Here is a 16933-nt window from a genome sequence, read left to right on the forward strand (position 1 = left end):
CTCCCAAGGGAGTGACTTTTGAGCTCCTCTTTTGGCTGGAGTTGCACAGAGGTTAGCAAGTGGGTGCTTGGTGTTCTCCACAAGCAGTAAACCCATGGTGGAGGTTGACTCCATGTCATTAACACATTCTCCAGCAACACTGAAATGAGTGATTTTCTGCCAAAAAGGTTTAACAATCCATAGGGTAAATAAAGAAAAGGAAAGTTCATCTTCCTTTGAATTTTCCCAGTATTGCTCATAGCTTTTATTAGAGATATCTCCCTCTTAATATTGTCAGCAAATCTGTGGCATTAACAAGCTGTATGGTGTGATTATTAATTGTCCCTGCCCTTATATTTCATTTATGGAAAGATAAATGTGATAAATGAGACAAAAATAAATACTTTTCAATGGACAGGAAGAAATAGTACAGTTTTATAGTAGTAGCTATTGTCTAATATTTGGTCAGGTATTAGATATGCTACATCTTAAAAAAGTTGAGTTTTACAATGTGTTGAATCTTGCTAATTCACGCATAATTCAGAAGTTTAATCTTGTAATAATTTAATGAGTTTTTAATTTAAAAAATTACTATCCTGAATATATATAAACACTATAGCATATAAAAGCTGTTTTTTAATGATTGATCACAAATCCTTGTTATTACAGATTGTGTTAATGTGTATTTTTTTTCCTAATCTGATACAGGTATCAAACCAGATGAGTTTATGAATAGTAAGAAATCCCATGAAGTGCAGGTGATGTCAGAGCTGGTAGACAGCATAGCAAATTATTGTGGGATAAAGCAGGTAAGAAAGCATTTCTTACTGTGTGTTACCAGGTACCTTCTGAGTTATTCTCCTTATTGTGTGCAAATACATCACTTTGATATTCTGTCACTGCTGTTGTTACTTTTCCTGTACATAATTGGAGCTAAAGAAGAGTTGTTGGGGCCAAGCTGAAGGACAATTTTATTTACAAATGAATTATTCCAAAGGAGCTGCCTTTCAGTGACTCATAATCACTCATGAATAGTTTTAAGAAGTTATAATCATCCTCTCTATGTTGAGCAGCTAAAAGCTGTACTGCTTTTTGGACAGATACTGCCTTGTTTGTCAGTATTATATTGCTGGCAGTTTTGCATAGGTGTCAGTAGGAGAGCTGCCTTCTGTCATGGACACAAGGGTGTCACATAGGGACCAAAGCAGAATATCTTGAGAAATGTTGAAAGCTCATCTTACTCTGGCACAAGATTTAAATTATTTCCTATTGTTTAATACTGTTCACCTCTATTTAACATGGATTGAGATCTATAAATTAGTTATGATGTTTTTAGTTTGAAGAGAGACCAAATTAGGCAGAGATCTATGTAAGAATATGTATGAAATACATTTGGTAGGACCTGTATAATGCCTGGGTACCCACCACCATTATCAACCAGCAATTACTGCATGAGTTGGCTGTTTCATACATCAGATGGTAGGTTCGTCCTTGGATGGTGAAGAATTGCAGGATTCCTTTCTCAAATTTGATTGTAACTTAAACCTTTGTTTTTATGTACATGTAATTATGATTGCACAGTGCACTAGATCACTGTTTCGTTAAAACCTTGTAGAGGTTTATTTATGGATCTGTTGACTAAACACAAGCACCCCAGCAATACTCAACTTTTTTGAGTAGTGTATTTCACATTCTATTAGACAAGATGCACCAATACCATTTCCTCAGTTTACGTACATAGACTTTCTCTGTAAGCTTTTTCAATGTTAAACTTTCTGTTAGATTCCATACCTTAAGGCCTGTGTAGTGGTAAGGCTAAATTTTTCAGTATCTATGAAATAGATACTGAAATTTTTCAGTATGAAAAGATTCTGAATTTTTTCAGTATGAGCTGAGTTTGTTTATTCATTTTAATCTCACTAATGCTGGTAACTGGCCAATGTAGCTTCATCCTTGCTTTAAACTAGGGGTAACTAGTGGCTCTCCACATTACATTTGATTCCTTTCTACATTTGAGCTGCACTTGCTTTCCATGCAAGGGGCTGTAACTGTAAATGGAGACTTATTTCCTCCAGGCTAATATTCATTCCCACAAAGATTTGTGGAGAACAAACTATATTTGTTTAAAACCAAAGGTTAATACGGTATCTGCCCAGATTTTATGATGAGGATATTTTCTCTGAGCATTCTTTTTTGTAAGTAAATATGTATGAGTATAGTTTAAAATTAACGTACCTGCAGCATCCCAAGTTGCTGTTGCTACCTCCATAGGGAAAGCCCCAAAACTTGGATTTGGCTCTGAGTTGCTGAAGCTGAACTTTGGTTAGGAGGTTATTTGGCTCAGAGTGAGTTTAATTTAGATAAGTTAATGATCCAGTACTCTTGATAGGTTTAGATCAGACCTGTGGCATCCTTGGAAACAGAGATCAAAATCCTCAGTCCTAACCATCTGTTTAGTGAGGAACAGCTGACGAAAACAAAGTTTTAGGCACTGTTCTTACAACTGGGATTGCCTGGTAAATAGAGAGCTTTAATTAAGGCCAGACATTACTGGGTGAGACACAATCAGTTCGTGAGCATCTGCAATCGCTTACAGCGACGGAAGGCGATCTCTCCAGCAGCACTTTAAGAGCCAGCCCCAGTGACAAGCATGGGTGCCCTCCACAGCCCTAAAGTGGGTGTGCTCTGTAGAGAACAGAAGTACACTAGCAGCACATTTGTGAAAGTCTTTTGTTCTGTCATGAGCATATTTTTTGCCTTGCTTACCTTTTGTTTCAGGCAAGTATTAGGTGTTCAAGTATTGAAGACTTTCACGTACTGGAAAAGCTGTATAGTTTGCTTACAATGCAATAGTAAGTGGTCTCTGTATTTGCTGGAAAGTGGTGTTTCATATAGCATTTTCATTTAGATTTAAATAGTTCCTGTGAGATTCAGGAATGAAAGGAAAGCAAAATCTCTGTTCAGAAAGTAAAAAAGTCAAGCCATCTTAATACCTTAGCCGAAGTTTCAATGTAGCCGCTTACTATAAAATCTCAAACCAATCATTATTAATTATCTGTCAATATGCTGCAATTTCATCCAGTGATTGTGCATTTTTATCAGATAGCTTGGAGTATCTTTATACATAGGATTATTTTCTGTTTGTTTTTTTAAAAAATTACAACATTTAATAAAAAATATTATTGCAGTATATCACTGAATATGAAATGCCAACTGCTCTATATTAACTTCTTTCCATTTTAGTCATACACTATAACAATATTTATTTGTGCAAAGTTACAAATCCCTAATATATGAAAAGAGCTTTCCCGTTACTTTGGAAAATAAAAAAATGAAAAGCCTCCTTCTTGGTCTTTAAAAAGCAACTCCTTTTGTTTTTGTTTTCTTTCAACTTAAAAAAAAGTAGCAATTAGAAATTTTTAGTAGTTTTTCCTTATTGATTTTTTTCCGTCCTTCTTGCAAAACAAAATATATGTAGCATTTAATTAAAAAATCTAGAGCCGTGAAAACACAACACATGCTTTACAACAGCATATGTCCTCAGGGTGTTTCTTTCAGATATTACAGATCAATGACAGCTTGAAAAATGCCCTGCGTTTCACCTCCATACTCATGGTATAGGATATTGCTCTCTGCTGGTATTCTATAATGTACAATAGTAAAGAGTAAAATAAGAATAAAAGCAAAAATTTAATTACCACTATAATCACTTCTAGGTTAACAATTTGAATTTAAACATTAAAGCAAAATAACTAAAGGGCTTTTTTATTTTTCAGTTGTTTGGTGCCCCTTTTAAGCACTGTTACTATCATACAAGTGGAACTTTTTTTAAAGGAGTTCTTGGTTAAACTCTGAAAAGAAGCCAGTGTTGATTCCTCTGCTTAAGTGCACATTTGTTTTATTTAATATATTAGTCAAAGTTTTCATTGGAAATTGCAGCATGTGCAGCAAGACTTGCAGTATGTAATGTAAGGATGATATAATTCTGCATTCAGCATCCATTACATTTGTGATTTGCTGCTGGGAAATGTTGGAATGCTTGATTGTGCCAGAAACCATGTTTAAACATAGGACCCAACTCACTGTGGACAAGACCTTTGGAGTTTATTATATCGTGGAAATTTCATTTTGAAAGTTCATGCTTGACAGATATGCTATAGATGGCTGATTACCTTTCCCTATGTAATCAACGGAAGATAAAGCAGGGAATAGTTTAATGCAGTTTATTTGTTTAGTACAAGATCATTGCCTGCTAGTTTTAGTCAATTTTTCCTTTAGTTTTTAAACTGTTCTCCCAGTGCTAATTTAACCATGTGTTACTATTTTCTCTTGAGAAACTTTCCCCAAGCTGCAGCTGGTCTGTACAGCCACTAGGGGTCCCACGTAGGAATTATTCACTACCCCTCTCGTGTTCAAATGCTGCTTTTTACTGAAGTAATTCAAAACTTGAAGAAGTGGAGGTGTGCATATTCTACATAATTGTAATGTCTGATAAATAAAATAGTGGTTAAAATTATTTATTCAACACTTTCCTTTCCTTTCAAATGACAGAAACACAGAATGGGTCAGGCTGGATGGGACCACAGTGGGTCATCTGATCCAACCACCCTGCTCAAGCAGGGTCACCCTAGAGCACATGGTACAGGATTGTGTCCAGATTATTCCTTAATATCTCCAGTAAGGGAGACTCCACAACCTCTCTGGACAGTCTGTTCGAGTGCTCAGACACCTGTACAGTAAAGAAGTTCTTCCTCATATTCAGGTGGAACTTCCTGTGCATCAGTCTCTGCCCATTGCCTCCTGTCCTATTGCTTGGCACCACTGAGAAGAGCCTGGAAACATCCTCTGACACCCTCCCTTCAGATTCTTATACTTCTATTCCTCTCCTTTCGAGGCTGAACAGGCCCAGCTCCCTCAGCCATTCCTCATAAGAGAGATGCTCCAGTCCCTTCATGATCTTTGTTGCCCTCTGCTTGACCCGCTCCAGGAGCTCCAGGTCTCTCCTGTGCTAAAGTGCCCAGAACTGGACATAGCACTCTAGATGTGGCCTTACTAGGGCTGAGTAGAGGAGAATATTGTTGATAAATGTGACAAATAAATGACATTTTCAAAAGTATGCTTAGGTTATATAAGTTCCATTTCACTAAGTTCACTCCTGTGCATATTTATTTCAAGAAATTTTATGGTTGTAGCATGTCTAGATTGCAAATATGCATCAATATCACATGATGACTACAGATAAGAAAACCATGTGCTACCTGAGTAAACAATTTTTACCTAATATCATGTATTCTCCACTGTCTTTAGTGACATTAGCTCAAATTTTTCTTTCTAATTCCATGGCCGTCCAAATATTTTTTATTAAAATGGGGAATAAATGCTTCTTTCTCATTGAGTAAGAATATTGCTATATTGAATATATATTATTTTTACCTGTTAAGAAACTATGCAGCTGAGTTTAAGATGCATGCATGCAGTGTATGCTGCAATTTGGGCTTAGCAGTATCAGTGTAAACTTTCTTATGAACATGTGACAGACCAAGAACAAAACATAGGCGTTCTTGAATCAAACACTTTCAGGAGCTTCTACAAGGAAGTCCTTATATTTGGTCAATATTATTTTTGGTGGATACTTGGACAGAAGTGAACATTATAATTTTCTTTCCTTAGAGAAGTGTCAGTCTGCCAATTCTCATAAAATATTGTTATGTATTTATTGCATATTAAAACATGCATTATATAAAGCTGTGATTATGTACTGAAAGATCTCAGGTTACTCTTTGTTTCTGCTAATACTTTGTAAGGGTATTTCCTTCCTGGGTTGCATCAGTCACTAAACTAGCACATGGTATCAGCTGTGAGACAAACTAAGCTGTCACTTATCACTTCTTCCAGAACGGGCAGTGGAAGGTACATGTGGCTTATGAGCCCCTTTGTTTTACTAGAAATGCATCCTCGTGTTAAACAAAACTGTGTGGATTGTTTTCACAGAATGGGAAAGCAGAATAAATAAGCATGCTGACATAAAAGAGTATCAATATCACCCATCTTTAGGTTAAATCTGAAGGGATTAAATTAGGCACTGAAACTAAAGATGCTCTTTGCTGCACACCCACTTGTAGTAGGCTCCTCTATGGGAATTAGTTGCCTAAAGCTGAATACTGTGAGCAGTTTATTTGCTAGCTCTGATCCAGTTTAGCAAGGGCATGTGGAATTGCTTGTGGTTTATGGTTATTTTTTTTAGCAGAAGAAAGGTCTGTGTCAAAAAATATACTGAAAGTCTTTACAAGAAGAGGCAGGGAATGTGCATTGCATAAACATTGCAGTGTCTGTTTTCTGGAGCACATCAGTTAAGACTTAATTCTGTGTTTTAAAGTCAGAAGGTGGACCAACAACGCTAAAGAACTAAGTGCATTGAGAAGTATGATACTGATAACGTAACATTCAATCCATGCTTAAATTTATAGGGAATAGTTTTGTGTTTGAAGTGTGCCTTTTTTTGTTCATTAATATAACAATTTTCCTTTATTTTTTTCTCCATTATCTAGGTGATAGATATAGGTTCTGGAAAAGGCTATCTGAGTTCATTTTTGTCCATGCAATATAACTTAAAAGTTTATGGCATTGACTCCTCAAGCTCCAACACGAATGGTGCTCATGAAAGAAACAGAAAACTGAAGAAACACTGGAGAGCATATCAGAGTCGAGGAAGAGAAAGCCTCAAAAGCCAGACTTTGGAAAAGGCAAATGACAGGCCAGTGGAAAGTGAAATTAAATGTAAAACAATCAGTGAAGAGCTCTTAAATAATGCCAACAGTCTTCAAAATCAGGACCAAGTGATTATCCAAGATTTAGTTCCTTCTTGTGGTTTCACAGAAATGGCTACACCTGCAACCAACACAGAAACTGAAGCTGATTTAGTGACTGGGACACAATCTCATGAGACCAAACTTTCTGAAGAGGTTCTTGCTATTCTAAATGTTCTTTCTGCTGATGCTGTAGAAGACTTTTCTTCATCTCATAATAACTGTGGGGAACTCTGTGTAGAGGAAAAAGTACAAAGAAAAATGACATCTCTCAAGACTAAAGCAAGAAAGTCAAGTGAATCAAACCTGTATTTTCCATTGACCTCTTGCATCACTTCAGAAACGGAACTCAATGACATCATAACAGATCTGGAGGTTATTTTTCTCTAAATATTTACTGTATTTAGATTATCCATTGTCTTTATATTGCCATTTTCATATGTACATATTTGTTTTCATATGCATTTTCATATGTACATGAGTGTTCATAGAGTGCTGTCTCTGGTGTAAATGAATATTCTGGCCCAATAATGGTTTTTAACCAGGTAGCAGAAGTATGTCTACCAGATAAAGATTGGTTTTCTGTTTTGATATATGTGTTGGGATTATTTTGAATCAGTCTTTAGAATTTATGAGGTAAATAATAATCAGCTGTCAAAGTTAACAGCATATTCAGTTATTTTACAGCTTTCATTATATAAAAAATCTAATTATTTTGGATTTATTGTTATTTACTACGTAGATGCATGTATTAAGCAGTGGAGTTTCAATTTTCCTGAAAGTTCTTATTTTTTCAAGTTACATATTTCTGTAATTTCAATCATACTCAGAAGGCATAGGAGAATTTATTGTATGTAGTACTCAAGATGAAGAGTTTGTAAAGAATGATTTTATTTTGACTTTACAGAGTTACTTTAAGTTCATTTAGTAATTTACTAGCTGGCAGGGTTTGTATTTACACAAACAAGCCCAATTTCACCTGCCCAAAGACAGTGACACAAGTCTAGAAACTCTGTGGTTGTATCCTGAACTAACATAGATTGATTGAGTAGATGCATTCAGTCTTTTATGGAATGATAAGAACTTCTCTGTGGTCAGTAGTAACCAAAGTATTTTATTCCAGGGTGTAATTAATCTCAGATTCAAGACCATATTGTGCTGATGGCCCTATAACTTGAGCTATAAATGCAGCTGAGTATCTGAGAATATGTGGAGCAAGCTCATGTCTGTCTTCAAAAGACACCCTAAACAGCAGGGTTTGTTGATGAAGCATATGCCTTTACATTTGCACAGCTGGATTTTGTATCCTCTTAGTGTGTAATTTGTACTGTGTTAAAGGTGGAAGAAATCCTGTATCACTGCCTTTCTTGATACAAAAAAAATACTGTCAGAGAAGGTGAAAGAGGAAAGCAGGAATTTTAGTGTTTTGCACATGCGTGCACTATGTAATACAGATGGGTGAGAAAATCGGATAAAATCAGAATGATTATAGAAAAGTATCTCAGTTGAGTGGCCCTGGCCTAATTTCTTGTTGAAAACCTGGAGAATTGAAAGCTCTGGGGACACCTTATAGCATCTTCCAGTACCTAAATGGGACTTTACAAGAAGGCTGGAGAGAGAATTTTTTTAAGGGTCTGTGTTTTTTAAGGGTATAGGACAAGGGGGAATGGCTGTAAGATGAAGGAGGGTAGATTAGATAGATATTAAAAAGAAATTCTTTACTGTGAGGTGATGAGACACTGGAACAAATTGCCCAAAGAAATTGTGGATGCCCCATCCATGGAAGTGTTCAAGGCCAGCTTGGATGGGGCTTTGAGCAACCTGGTCTAGTGGGGCAGGATGTTGGAACTAGATGATCTTTAAGGTCCTTTCCAACCCAAATGATTCCATGACTTTTTGATTCTATGATTAATAAATATGTCTGAAATTCAAAGCAACACCATGTTTGCCATGTGGATTCCAACTAATAATGTCAGAAGGGAGCTGTGTTTATGAATGGTGAGAAGAGAAAGAATTTTCACTGAGAAATGGAGGGAAAAGGGAAGTTGCAGTAAAAAGGTAAGTAGGAAATAGAATGGACAGAAGAACAGAGCATCTGAAGCTGAAGTTCTCACTTTGTGCTGTGGAAGAAAATGCCCATTTGTTGTTGAATAGTAGTGGGCATACTGTGAAACTGTCAGCACTGCCGTCTGGGAGATAACAAAGCCTGCTCTTCACCTTACACCTGTGTTTAGGAAGTCAGTTTGGTTTCAGCAACTCAAACTAGCAGAAATGCCTTAGGTCCAGCCAGATTTACAGCAAGAAATCTTTACTTAGAAGAGGAAGTAGCAGTGGCACTAATAACAAGAACAGGAAACCTAGGAAAGACACGAGAAAATGGCCTATGTCCAGTAAACATACAAATGTTCCCTTCCATGCAGCTGTTACTTATAGTCTTGAACTTCTGCTGCATCATGGCCAGTTTTCACCATATTTTCTTAGCACTGGTAAGCTTTGACTAGCTTTGAAGAGCAGCAGGAGTCCGCATGGAGTTGGGTATTTCTACGTTACAGCTCACTCTTTGCACTGTGTTTGGGTTTTGGAGTTTGTTTTTATTTGTGCTCTTTCAGTTGATGAAGGAGATAATTTATTGTTGCCTGTTTTTTTCTTCTTAGGACTGTATGATGGTGGGTCTACATACATGTGGAGATCTTGCTGCAAATACGCTACGAATTTTTACTGCTAAGCCTGAAATCAAAGCCGTTTGCAGTGTGGGCTGCTGCTACCATCTGTTGTCAGAACAGTTTGAAAACCAAGAAGGTAATTCTTTTGAGCTGAACTTGTGGCTGCCAGTTTGCATGTTGAGAGTATTATACCTTTTAATTAATAACCTCCTTGTGTTTGTTCTTTTCCAGTGGCTTATTTAGTACTGGTTTTAATTACTTTATGAAGGTCATTCACTCCCAGATGCATTGTTACTTTTCTGTTATGCCAATATTCCTAATATATTTAGTGAAATTAGGGACACTAGTGCATAATGTTTTTATGTGGTTATGACTACGGCTGGTTTTATTCCAGTAATTCACTTATAAATGTGTCCTCTTTTAGTCCTGTATGTTACCATCCTTTTGAAATGCTTTGTACCAGATTTTGTCTTTGGCTGTCTGCATGCAACATCCAGTTATGTTGAGTTGGACATTTACAACTATGAGCAGAATTAAGTTTTTTGTAATGTAAGGTAATACTCAAAAAAACCGTCATCTGGGTGCTGTGCTGGTCATTGCCAGTTCAGACCATCATGAAACAGTACATACGTAAGAGTTTTTCTTGGGGAGATAACCTGAAAATTATTTGGAGATTCAGAATATACACAAATTTTTCTACAAATGCGGGGTGGGGGGGAATTCATTTTGGAGAGAAAGTTGGTATTTTTACTTGAAATTCTGCATAATGAAAAACATTTAAGGAGCTGGCTTTCCTGAGACAAGTGGTACATAGCTGAGCTGTCTAAATGAGCACCTGCCAGCATTCTAGGACCTGGTCATCATATCAATCAAATCTGAGGAAGGGGAGGCTTGGCAAGGTGTACTTCAGCTCTTTCAGGGAACTTCACAGACACAAAGTCACGTGGGACCCAGGTATTGCACTTTAAGAGTTAGCTGCTTAGGCAGTTATGGCACAGCTCCACACTGACCATGACACATGCTAGCTCTTGCTTGCTTTAATAATCTTTTCATGTTGTTTTTAATTTGCTCTGCAGCTGTTTTAAGAGGTTTTTCAGTATATTAGTCTTAATAATTTCAAAATACTTCAGCTCACTCCAAAAACAAAGAAAGAGAAAATACAGTTGAAATTCCTAAGTTACAGAAATGCAGTTAGAGAAGAAGCATACAATTACTTTTACATCAGGGTTTTAAGAAATTAAGAACTTTCCAGGTACTTGTCATTAACCCTGAAATATTTGGTTGTTTCTTATTATTGCAAAGAGGACAGGGCTTCTTGTGCTAGCTATATAGGATTACTTTTTCCAGAGCAGTGCATAAACTCAGACACCACCAAAGGATCAGGTGTGGTAACTTTGCAAAGTTCAAACAAACAGATATACATGCACAGTAGTAAGACATACTGCAGTCTCATAGCAGTATGGAAATGAAGTCAAATTGCGTGTTAGAATTTCTAGCTGTTTTTTCTCTGCTTGAAAGGACAAAAATTATTCTCAAAGGAGAACATTTGGACAGAACAAAAGGAATTTACAGTATTCTTTTCTGAGGAAAGAATACATATATTGTCACAGTAATGCTCAAAAAATTATTTGTTTTTCCTATTACTGTAAAGGGTGCATATTCTAAAATGTATAATGCTGTTGTATTCCCCTACTAAGTCATCTACTGTATGGCTTGTTCTTAAATGTGCAGTAGAGGGCTAAGAGAACAAGGACTGACAGTATCTAAGAGCTAAGATTTCTTCAAAGGGAAAATGGGAAAGAAGTCAGACCGTGTCTTGTGTCGGCATTTCCTGTGCATGGACTTCAAACTGACAAAGCATTCTAGAGGATGCTAGAGGACTCTGTAACTAATCAGATGGTATTGATCCAACAATTTACTTGTACAAGCAGTAAACAAACTCCTCTTGCAGCCGCTGGAAGCAAGTGGATTTTAATACTGCTTCCAAAATGGACCAAATCATAGCATTTAAGTAGCAAGTAGCTTCTGGAGGTCATGTGGGCCAGATGATGGCACAAGGCAGGGCCAATTTAGATCATGTCATTCAGGGCTTTGTCCTTTCTTGCTTTGAATATGTCCAAGGGCAGTAATTCAGCAGCCCATTTCAATGTTAGCCCTCACCATGAAGTTCTTTCCCTCATATCTATTCAGGATTTGCAGCTATTATGCATTATCTATTGTCTTTTTCATTTTCCACTGCCAAGAATAGTCCAGCTTAATCTTTCTTGTTCCCTTTCCTATAGGTAGTTTAAAACAGCAGTTAGATCCCTTCTTGATTTTTTCTTGAATTTTTAGTCCTCTTGCCACCAATAAATTAATTTCAGTCAGTATGGTGGGCTGAAGAGCCCAAAGAAGCACTCCAGATACTCCCACAAGTGCTAAAAAGGGGGAATAAACACATGCCTTAATCTGCAGGCTTCACTGTCAAGCTTCAGATTACTATCAATTTTCTACCTATTTTAGAGTACACCTGTCTGAGTCATATCTTTCCATTTTGTCTATAAAGATACTAAGGAAACCTTGCTGAAAGACTTCATAAAATCAAGTAAACTATGACTCTGCTGTCCCCTAGTTCATGGAGCCAGTCACTGCATCACAGAAGGCAGTAGTTTGTCAATGCCTGATGAATTCCAGCCAGCTATTCTCAGCCTCCCTCTTGTTCTTCGTGGGCCTGGGCATGGTTTCCAGGAAAATGTGCTCCATAAACTTACTGTGACTAACTGAGCTTATTCAGGTGAAGATGAGTGTGGTGTTTGCCTTTCTCCTGTAACCAGGAACTTTCCCTGATGGACATGACCTGTCAAAGATGATAGAGTATGGTCTTCATGTGACAGCAGTGAGTTATGTGATCAGAATTCCAGATGGGAAATGCATCCCATCTGGCCACATGCAGTTGTGTATTTCCAGTTGGCTTGTGTGGTACTTTAGCCAATATCATCTCTACTGTTGCTTGCCCAGGCGCTGACGCTAAACTCAGGAAAGCTACTGGCCAATCTAGTCATGAATCAGAGATTGCAGAGACATGTAGAAGCTTTATGTGAAGAGGCTAGTTTGAATATTAGGAAGCAGGTTTAGAGCTACATCTGGACAGATCTTCCTAAGAAGCAAAGAGAATTGGGCAGAATTTGCTGCAACACAGGAAATTACTTACTCATTTGAAATCATCCAGTGAGCAAGGGCTTGCCTGCAAGCCCACAGTGGGAAGTTCTGTTATAAAGAATTCTATGGTTATTTTATCTCAACTGAGTAGTGTCAGTTTCTAAAAATCCGTTTTTAAAATGTCATTTGTCCTCTTTAAAGCTTTTTTATTTTCTTGAGCTGCATGCCTTTAAAGTCAAGGTTGTGGCAAGTCCACCTCAAAGTTCTTGCCCTCAAAGTAGCACATCTTCCATCTTTGCTGGTTTTTTAGTGTAAACTTAGAGGGTTGTTCTCATAAGCACAGCTGAAGCAGATGAGCCAGCTCACAGAGGAGCTGCAGTGCACTGCTGGTTGCCATAACTTGGTATGGCTGGGCAGTATGTTCTTTGGCACTTAAGATTTAAAACCACAATCAGTCTTGTTTGAGGCCAGTGAAAAATTGCTTTTTCACTTCATGTTAACTGGAATTAACTGATATTCATAGAAATAAAATTTGGCTGGTATTATGCCTAACATAGTGTTTATAAGTTTGAGTTGTTGAGTTGACAAAATATCAACAAAATGTTACTATGGTATTTTTGTTGGGCTACTGAATTACCTTGGTTATCACAAGTTTGAGATTTTTTTGTTTCCGAGATGACTTCAGGGAATAACGCATTGCATTTCTCACATACTCTAAAAATAGTACAGATATTGCAAGTTTGGCTGATTCAGTTTGCTGTTGGGCCTGCTGTGAATACTTTGGGAGCATTTCTGCTGAAAGTAGGTGCCAGCAGTCACAATCTTGAATAATAATGCAGTCAGTATACAGTGTCCTTCTGTGTGTCTGTAAATAAGCTGAATTCATCTGGGAATTTTTGTAATGGGACCACATTTCCAGTTATGCTGGGAATAATTTTGACCTGTTAAGATCATGAAATCCTATGCTTTGATTTATTAGTGGCTAAAACAACCAAGAGTTACTGTGTAATGTCAAATTTCAACTCAATTTTAAAAAGTTGAAGCCAATGTCTTTTAACACCTGTCTTTGAATTTCACTGCTGTTATAAGCAGTATGAAATTCTAAGTTTCAGTTAATAAGGAATAATATGACAGCTCTTGGAAAATTCTAAGTAATTTTGCTTTGGCTGTCTCTAAGGAGAATTGTCTGTTTATACAGAGATTCTTGTATGGATAAAATATACATAGCCATTAGTATAATTGATTCCTTTGGGGGTTTTCTTCTCTGTTACTGCATTGGATAGTCAATTACATCAGAGTAGAAAGGATTTTACTATTTATTAGAGACATTTTACATAAACCTATTTACATAGTGAGCCATAGTGTCAGTTTTTCTGGAGAAAAAATCAGTTCGCTGATGATTCTTAGGTTAAAACAAACTCTGTTCCTCTGTTCAGGAGATATTCTTAGGAATTTTGGGAGCTGTTTTATCTTACATTCAGCTAATATGTTTTTGGGGCAATGTACCAGCTGGACTATGATTATCTCTTAACAGACTGGAATGGCAAATTTAAGGTATTTTAAAAAAGATTTTACTTTCCTTGAGAAGGAATTTGGGTTTCTGTATTTTGATTCTCTTATTTCCATCCTCCATACCACCAAATACATCAGTATCAGTCTAGAAACCAGTGAAATTCTTCAATATTATATCCTCTGTTTTGAGGAAAAAACACATGAATGTTGCTTTTGCTCTGGAGCTACTGTTAAGACCAACCACAGAAACGGGGTAACTGAGGTTCTTTTTAATATATCCCTTGGTGGAGATTGGAGTGAAACAAATGGCAGGTGTGTGTATGTGTATATATATATATATATATATATATATACACACATATATATAAATATATAAATATATACATATTATATATATATAGGTATGTATATTTTAGAAGAATTTGGTTGCAATGGAAAGGAGGTATGTAGCTATTTTGGTTATTATCTATAGTAATATGACAATATGAAAGTATGAAAATATCACTTAAGAAAATATATAAGGAAGAGAAAGGAAGGGTAAGAGTAGTTAGCAGAGAGGAAAGATATCCCCACCCGTGTATCCAGTGATGACACTTGATTGTTGCACTTCAGATACCCACTGGTTGAAGCGATGGTCACAGTCTTGATCCATCAGGGGTGGGGGAAGCCGTGAAACAAACACTTCAAGGGTTAATGTATGCTCAGATTCAGGTGGGAATGCACAGGTACCTCCCCTGCTGGGGGAAGTTTTAACACTTTGGATCATCTGCAGCCCTCAGCATATGTGGTCACAGCTCTAAGCCTGACAGTTCAAGAAGTGTTTGGGCAATGCTCTCAGGCACATGATGTGATCCTTGAGGATGGTGCTTTGCAGGGCTAAGAGGTGATCTTGATGATCCTTTGGGTCCCTTCCAACTCAGCATATTCTGTGACTGTAATTTGAAATATGAGATAGGTGTAGTTGTATAGATACTTTTGGTGTTAGCTATCTGATAGAAGCTCTTTTTGAGGTTGGCTTGAGTACTACAAATCATAAACTCCAGATTTTGTAAGGCTTTCCAAAGCCAGGTGACTGCTGGGCAGAGGAATTCTGAAGCCCTCCAGGAAGCTGTGGAAAGTAGCTTCTCAATAAGGCAGTCTGGAAGAAGTCAACAAAGCTTTTGCAGAATAAACTTTGACTATTAAAAGCGATTAAACATAATTAAGGGAACCAAAAGGGTTGCAAAGGGTAGTCAAAATTCACATACAGAATTTTATCAGACTTGTGAAACCTGGAAAAGCCTTGAGTAAGGTGGATTCAGAGGACAAAAATTCTGAAACTGAATTATCTAAAGGATTCCTTACACAAACATAATGGCTTCATATCACTCTGTTCCACTGAAATATGAAAGATTACTCACTGTTTCAGGGTATTAGTGTACAGATGATTTATGTGTTGCCTAGGTATATTTTCAAAGATATTCCACAGCCAATGTCTTAAAATAGCTACCACTGATACCATGGCAACACAGGAAAACACTTCCAAGCAACAGATCAAAAAGCTTAATTTCCTTCCCAAGGCATCTTTAGATATTGCTGCATAGGGAACATTTCCATGAATTTGTGACACAGCTAACTAGTCACTAAACCCCAGATGTTTTCTATAAAAATTGATTCTGCAAAAAATATGAAACTTGAAAAAGTATTAACAAGGTAAGTTTTACAGATGTTAAATGAAAGTATTACCTATTGAAGTTATTATGATACTTTTCATTAATAATTGTAGCAAGAATATATTAAAACCTGGAACCATCTTATATCTGTATTTTTTTCAGTGTGTACAGAGTGTGAGGTTAGAATTGAGAATGCCAAATTTTTAATGCACAGTAATGAAAACGTACTGTAGGTTTGGGTTTTGGAAATTATTTTGGTGACAACTGATTCTATTTCCTGGAATAAGAAAACATTTTTCTTCCCAGCTGCCCCCTGCTTCCCTCATCAAAATCCTGCTTAGTCAAGGGACATTTTTTGAAAAATACAAATTCAAGGAACAGTGAATTATATGGCCAGGGAAGATTTAGTCTTTCCCATGAAGGAAAAAGGCAGTTTAGTATTTTATTTGGAATAAAATACTTTTGTTTGGAATAAGAGAAGTAGACTGAAAATCTACAGTGTTGTGCAAGATAGAGGCTATGGAGGACCTGGAAGAGGTTATTTGTGTTTTAGTACTACTTTGATGAAGTTCACAATATATATACAAAGTAGGATGTATGGGAAAAATATTGAGGAGGGTAATAAAAGTTATTTTCCACTGAAAAATCCCAGAAGAAAAAATGCCATTTTGATCCATTGAATTACATCATCAGCCAAAAGCAGGCATTAGGTTTAGGGCTGGGATTCAGAGAGCCACAAAGCCTACAGCTCCAGGGACACCAGGACTGGAAGAGGCATGCCAAGGGGAACCTGACACTGCACCAACATTGCTGCCTCCACACCTTTCTGATCTGGGTCTTTCTGATCCCATGGAACTCAGATCAGGCTCCCAGTAACAGTAAAGCCCGTTGGTCCTGTTGTTTTATAAAGACCATATTTTACTTTAAAGCTTTGTGAAGTAAAATTTGAATATTAGCACACTAAAAATTGTAGTATTACTCCTAGGGATGAAAATCTGTGGATGGCCTAGTATTAAAGGTATTGGAGAAGCTTGTCCCATTCTCTCCAATTTCCTTGTCATCATTTATGCACATACAAAATTGGCAGCTGTGGAAAGGATTTTACCTTTATCTTATTTGTACTGCCTTATATTTTTTCTATAAATACCATATCAATTTTAAAAATGCTGATGTTTTGTTGCGA

At 36.9% G+C, this 16933-nt stretch overlaps 1 protein-coding gene across 3 annotated transcripts in view; it reads left to right on the forward strand.

Moving 5' to 3' along the window:
- METTL25 (methyltransferase like 25) overlaps nt 1–16933 on the forward strand; it is a 47597-nt gene that overhangs the window by 8979 nt on the left and 21685 nt on the right. For all 3 annotated transcript variants that reach the window (XM_068999784.1, XM_068999791.1, XM_068999799.1), the window contains exons 3-5: nt 688–788; nt 6528–7160; nt 9440–9584. In XM_068999784.1, coding sequence (XP_068855885.1) covers nt 688–788; nt 6528–7160; nt 9440–9584 — 879 coding nt within the window. The remainder of the gene's footprint in view (nt 1–687; nt 789–6527; nt 7161–9439; nt 9585–16933) is intronic.

Source organism: Aphelocoma coerulescens, chromosome 1A (assembly GCF_041296385.1).
Source record: "Aphelocoma coerulescens isolate FSJ_1873_10779 chromosome 1A, UR_Acoe_1.0, whole genome shotgun sequence".
Classification (NCBI taxonomy): Eukaryota; Metazoa; Chordata; class Aves; order Passeriformes; family Corvidae; genus Aphelocoma; species Aphelocoma coerulescens.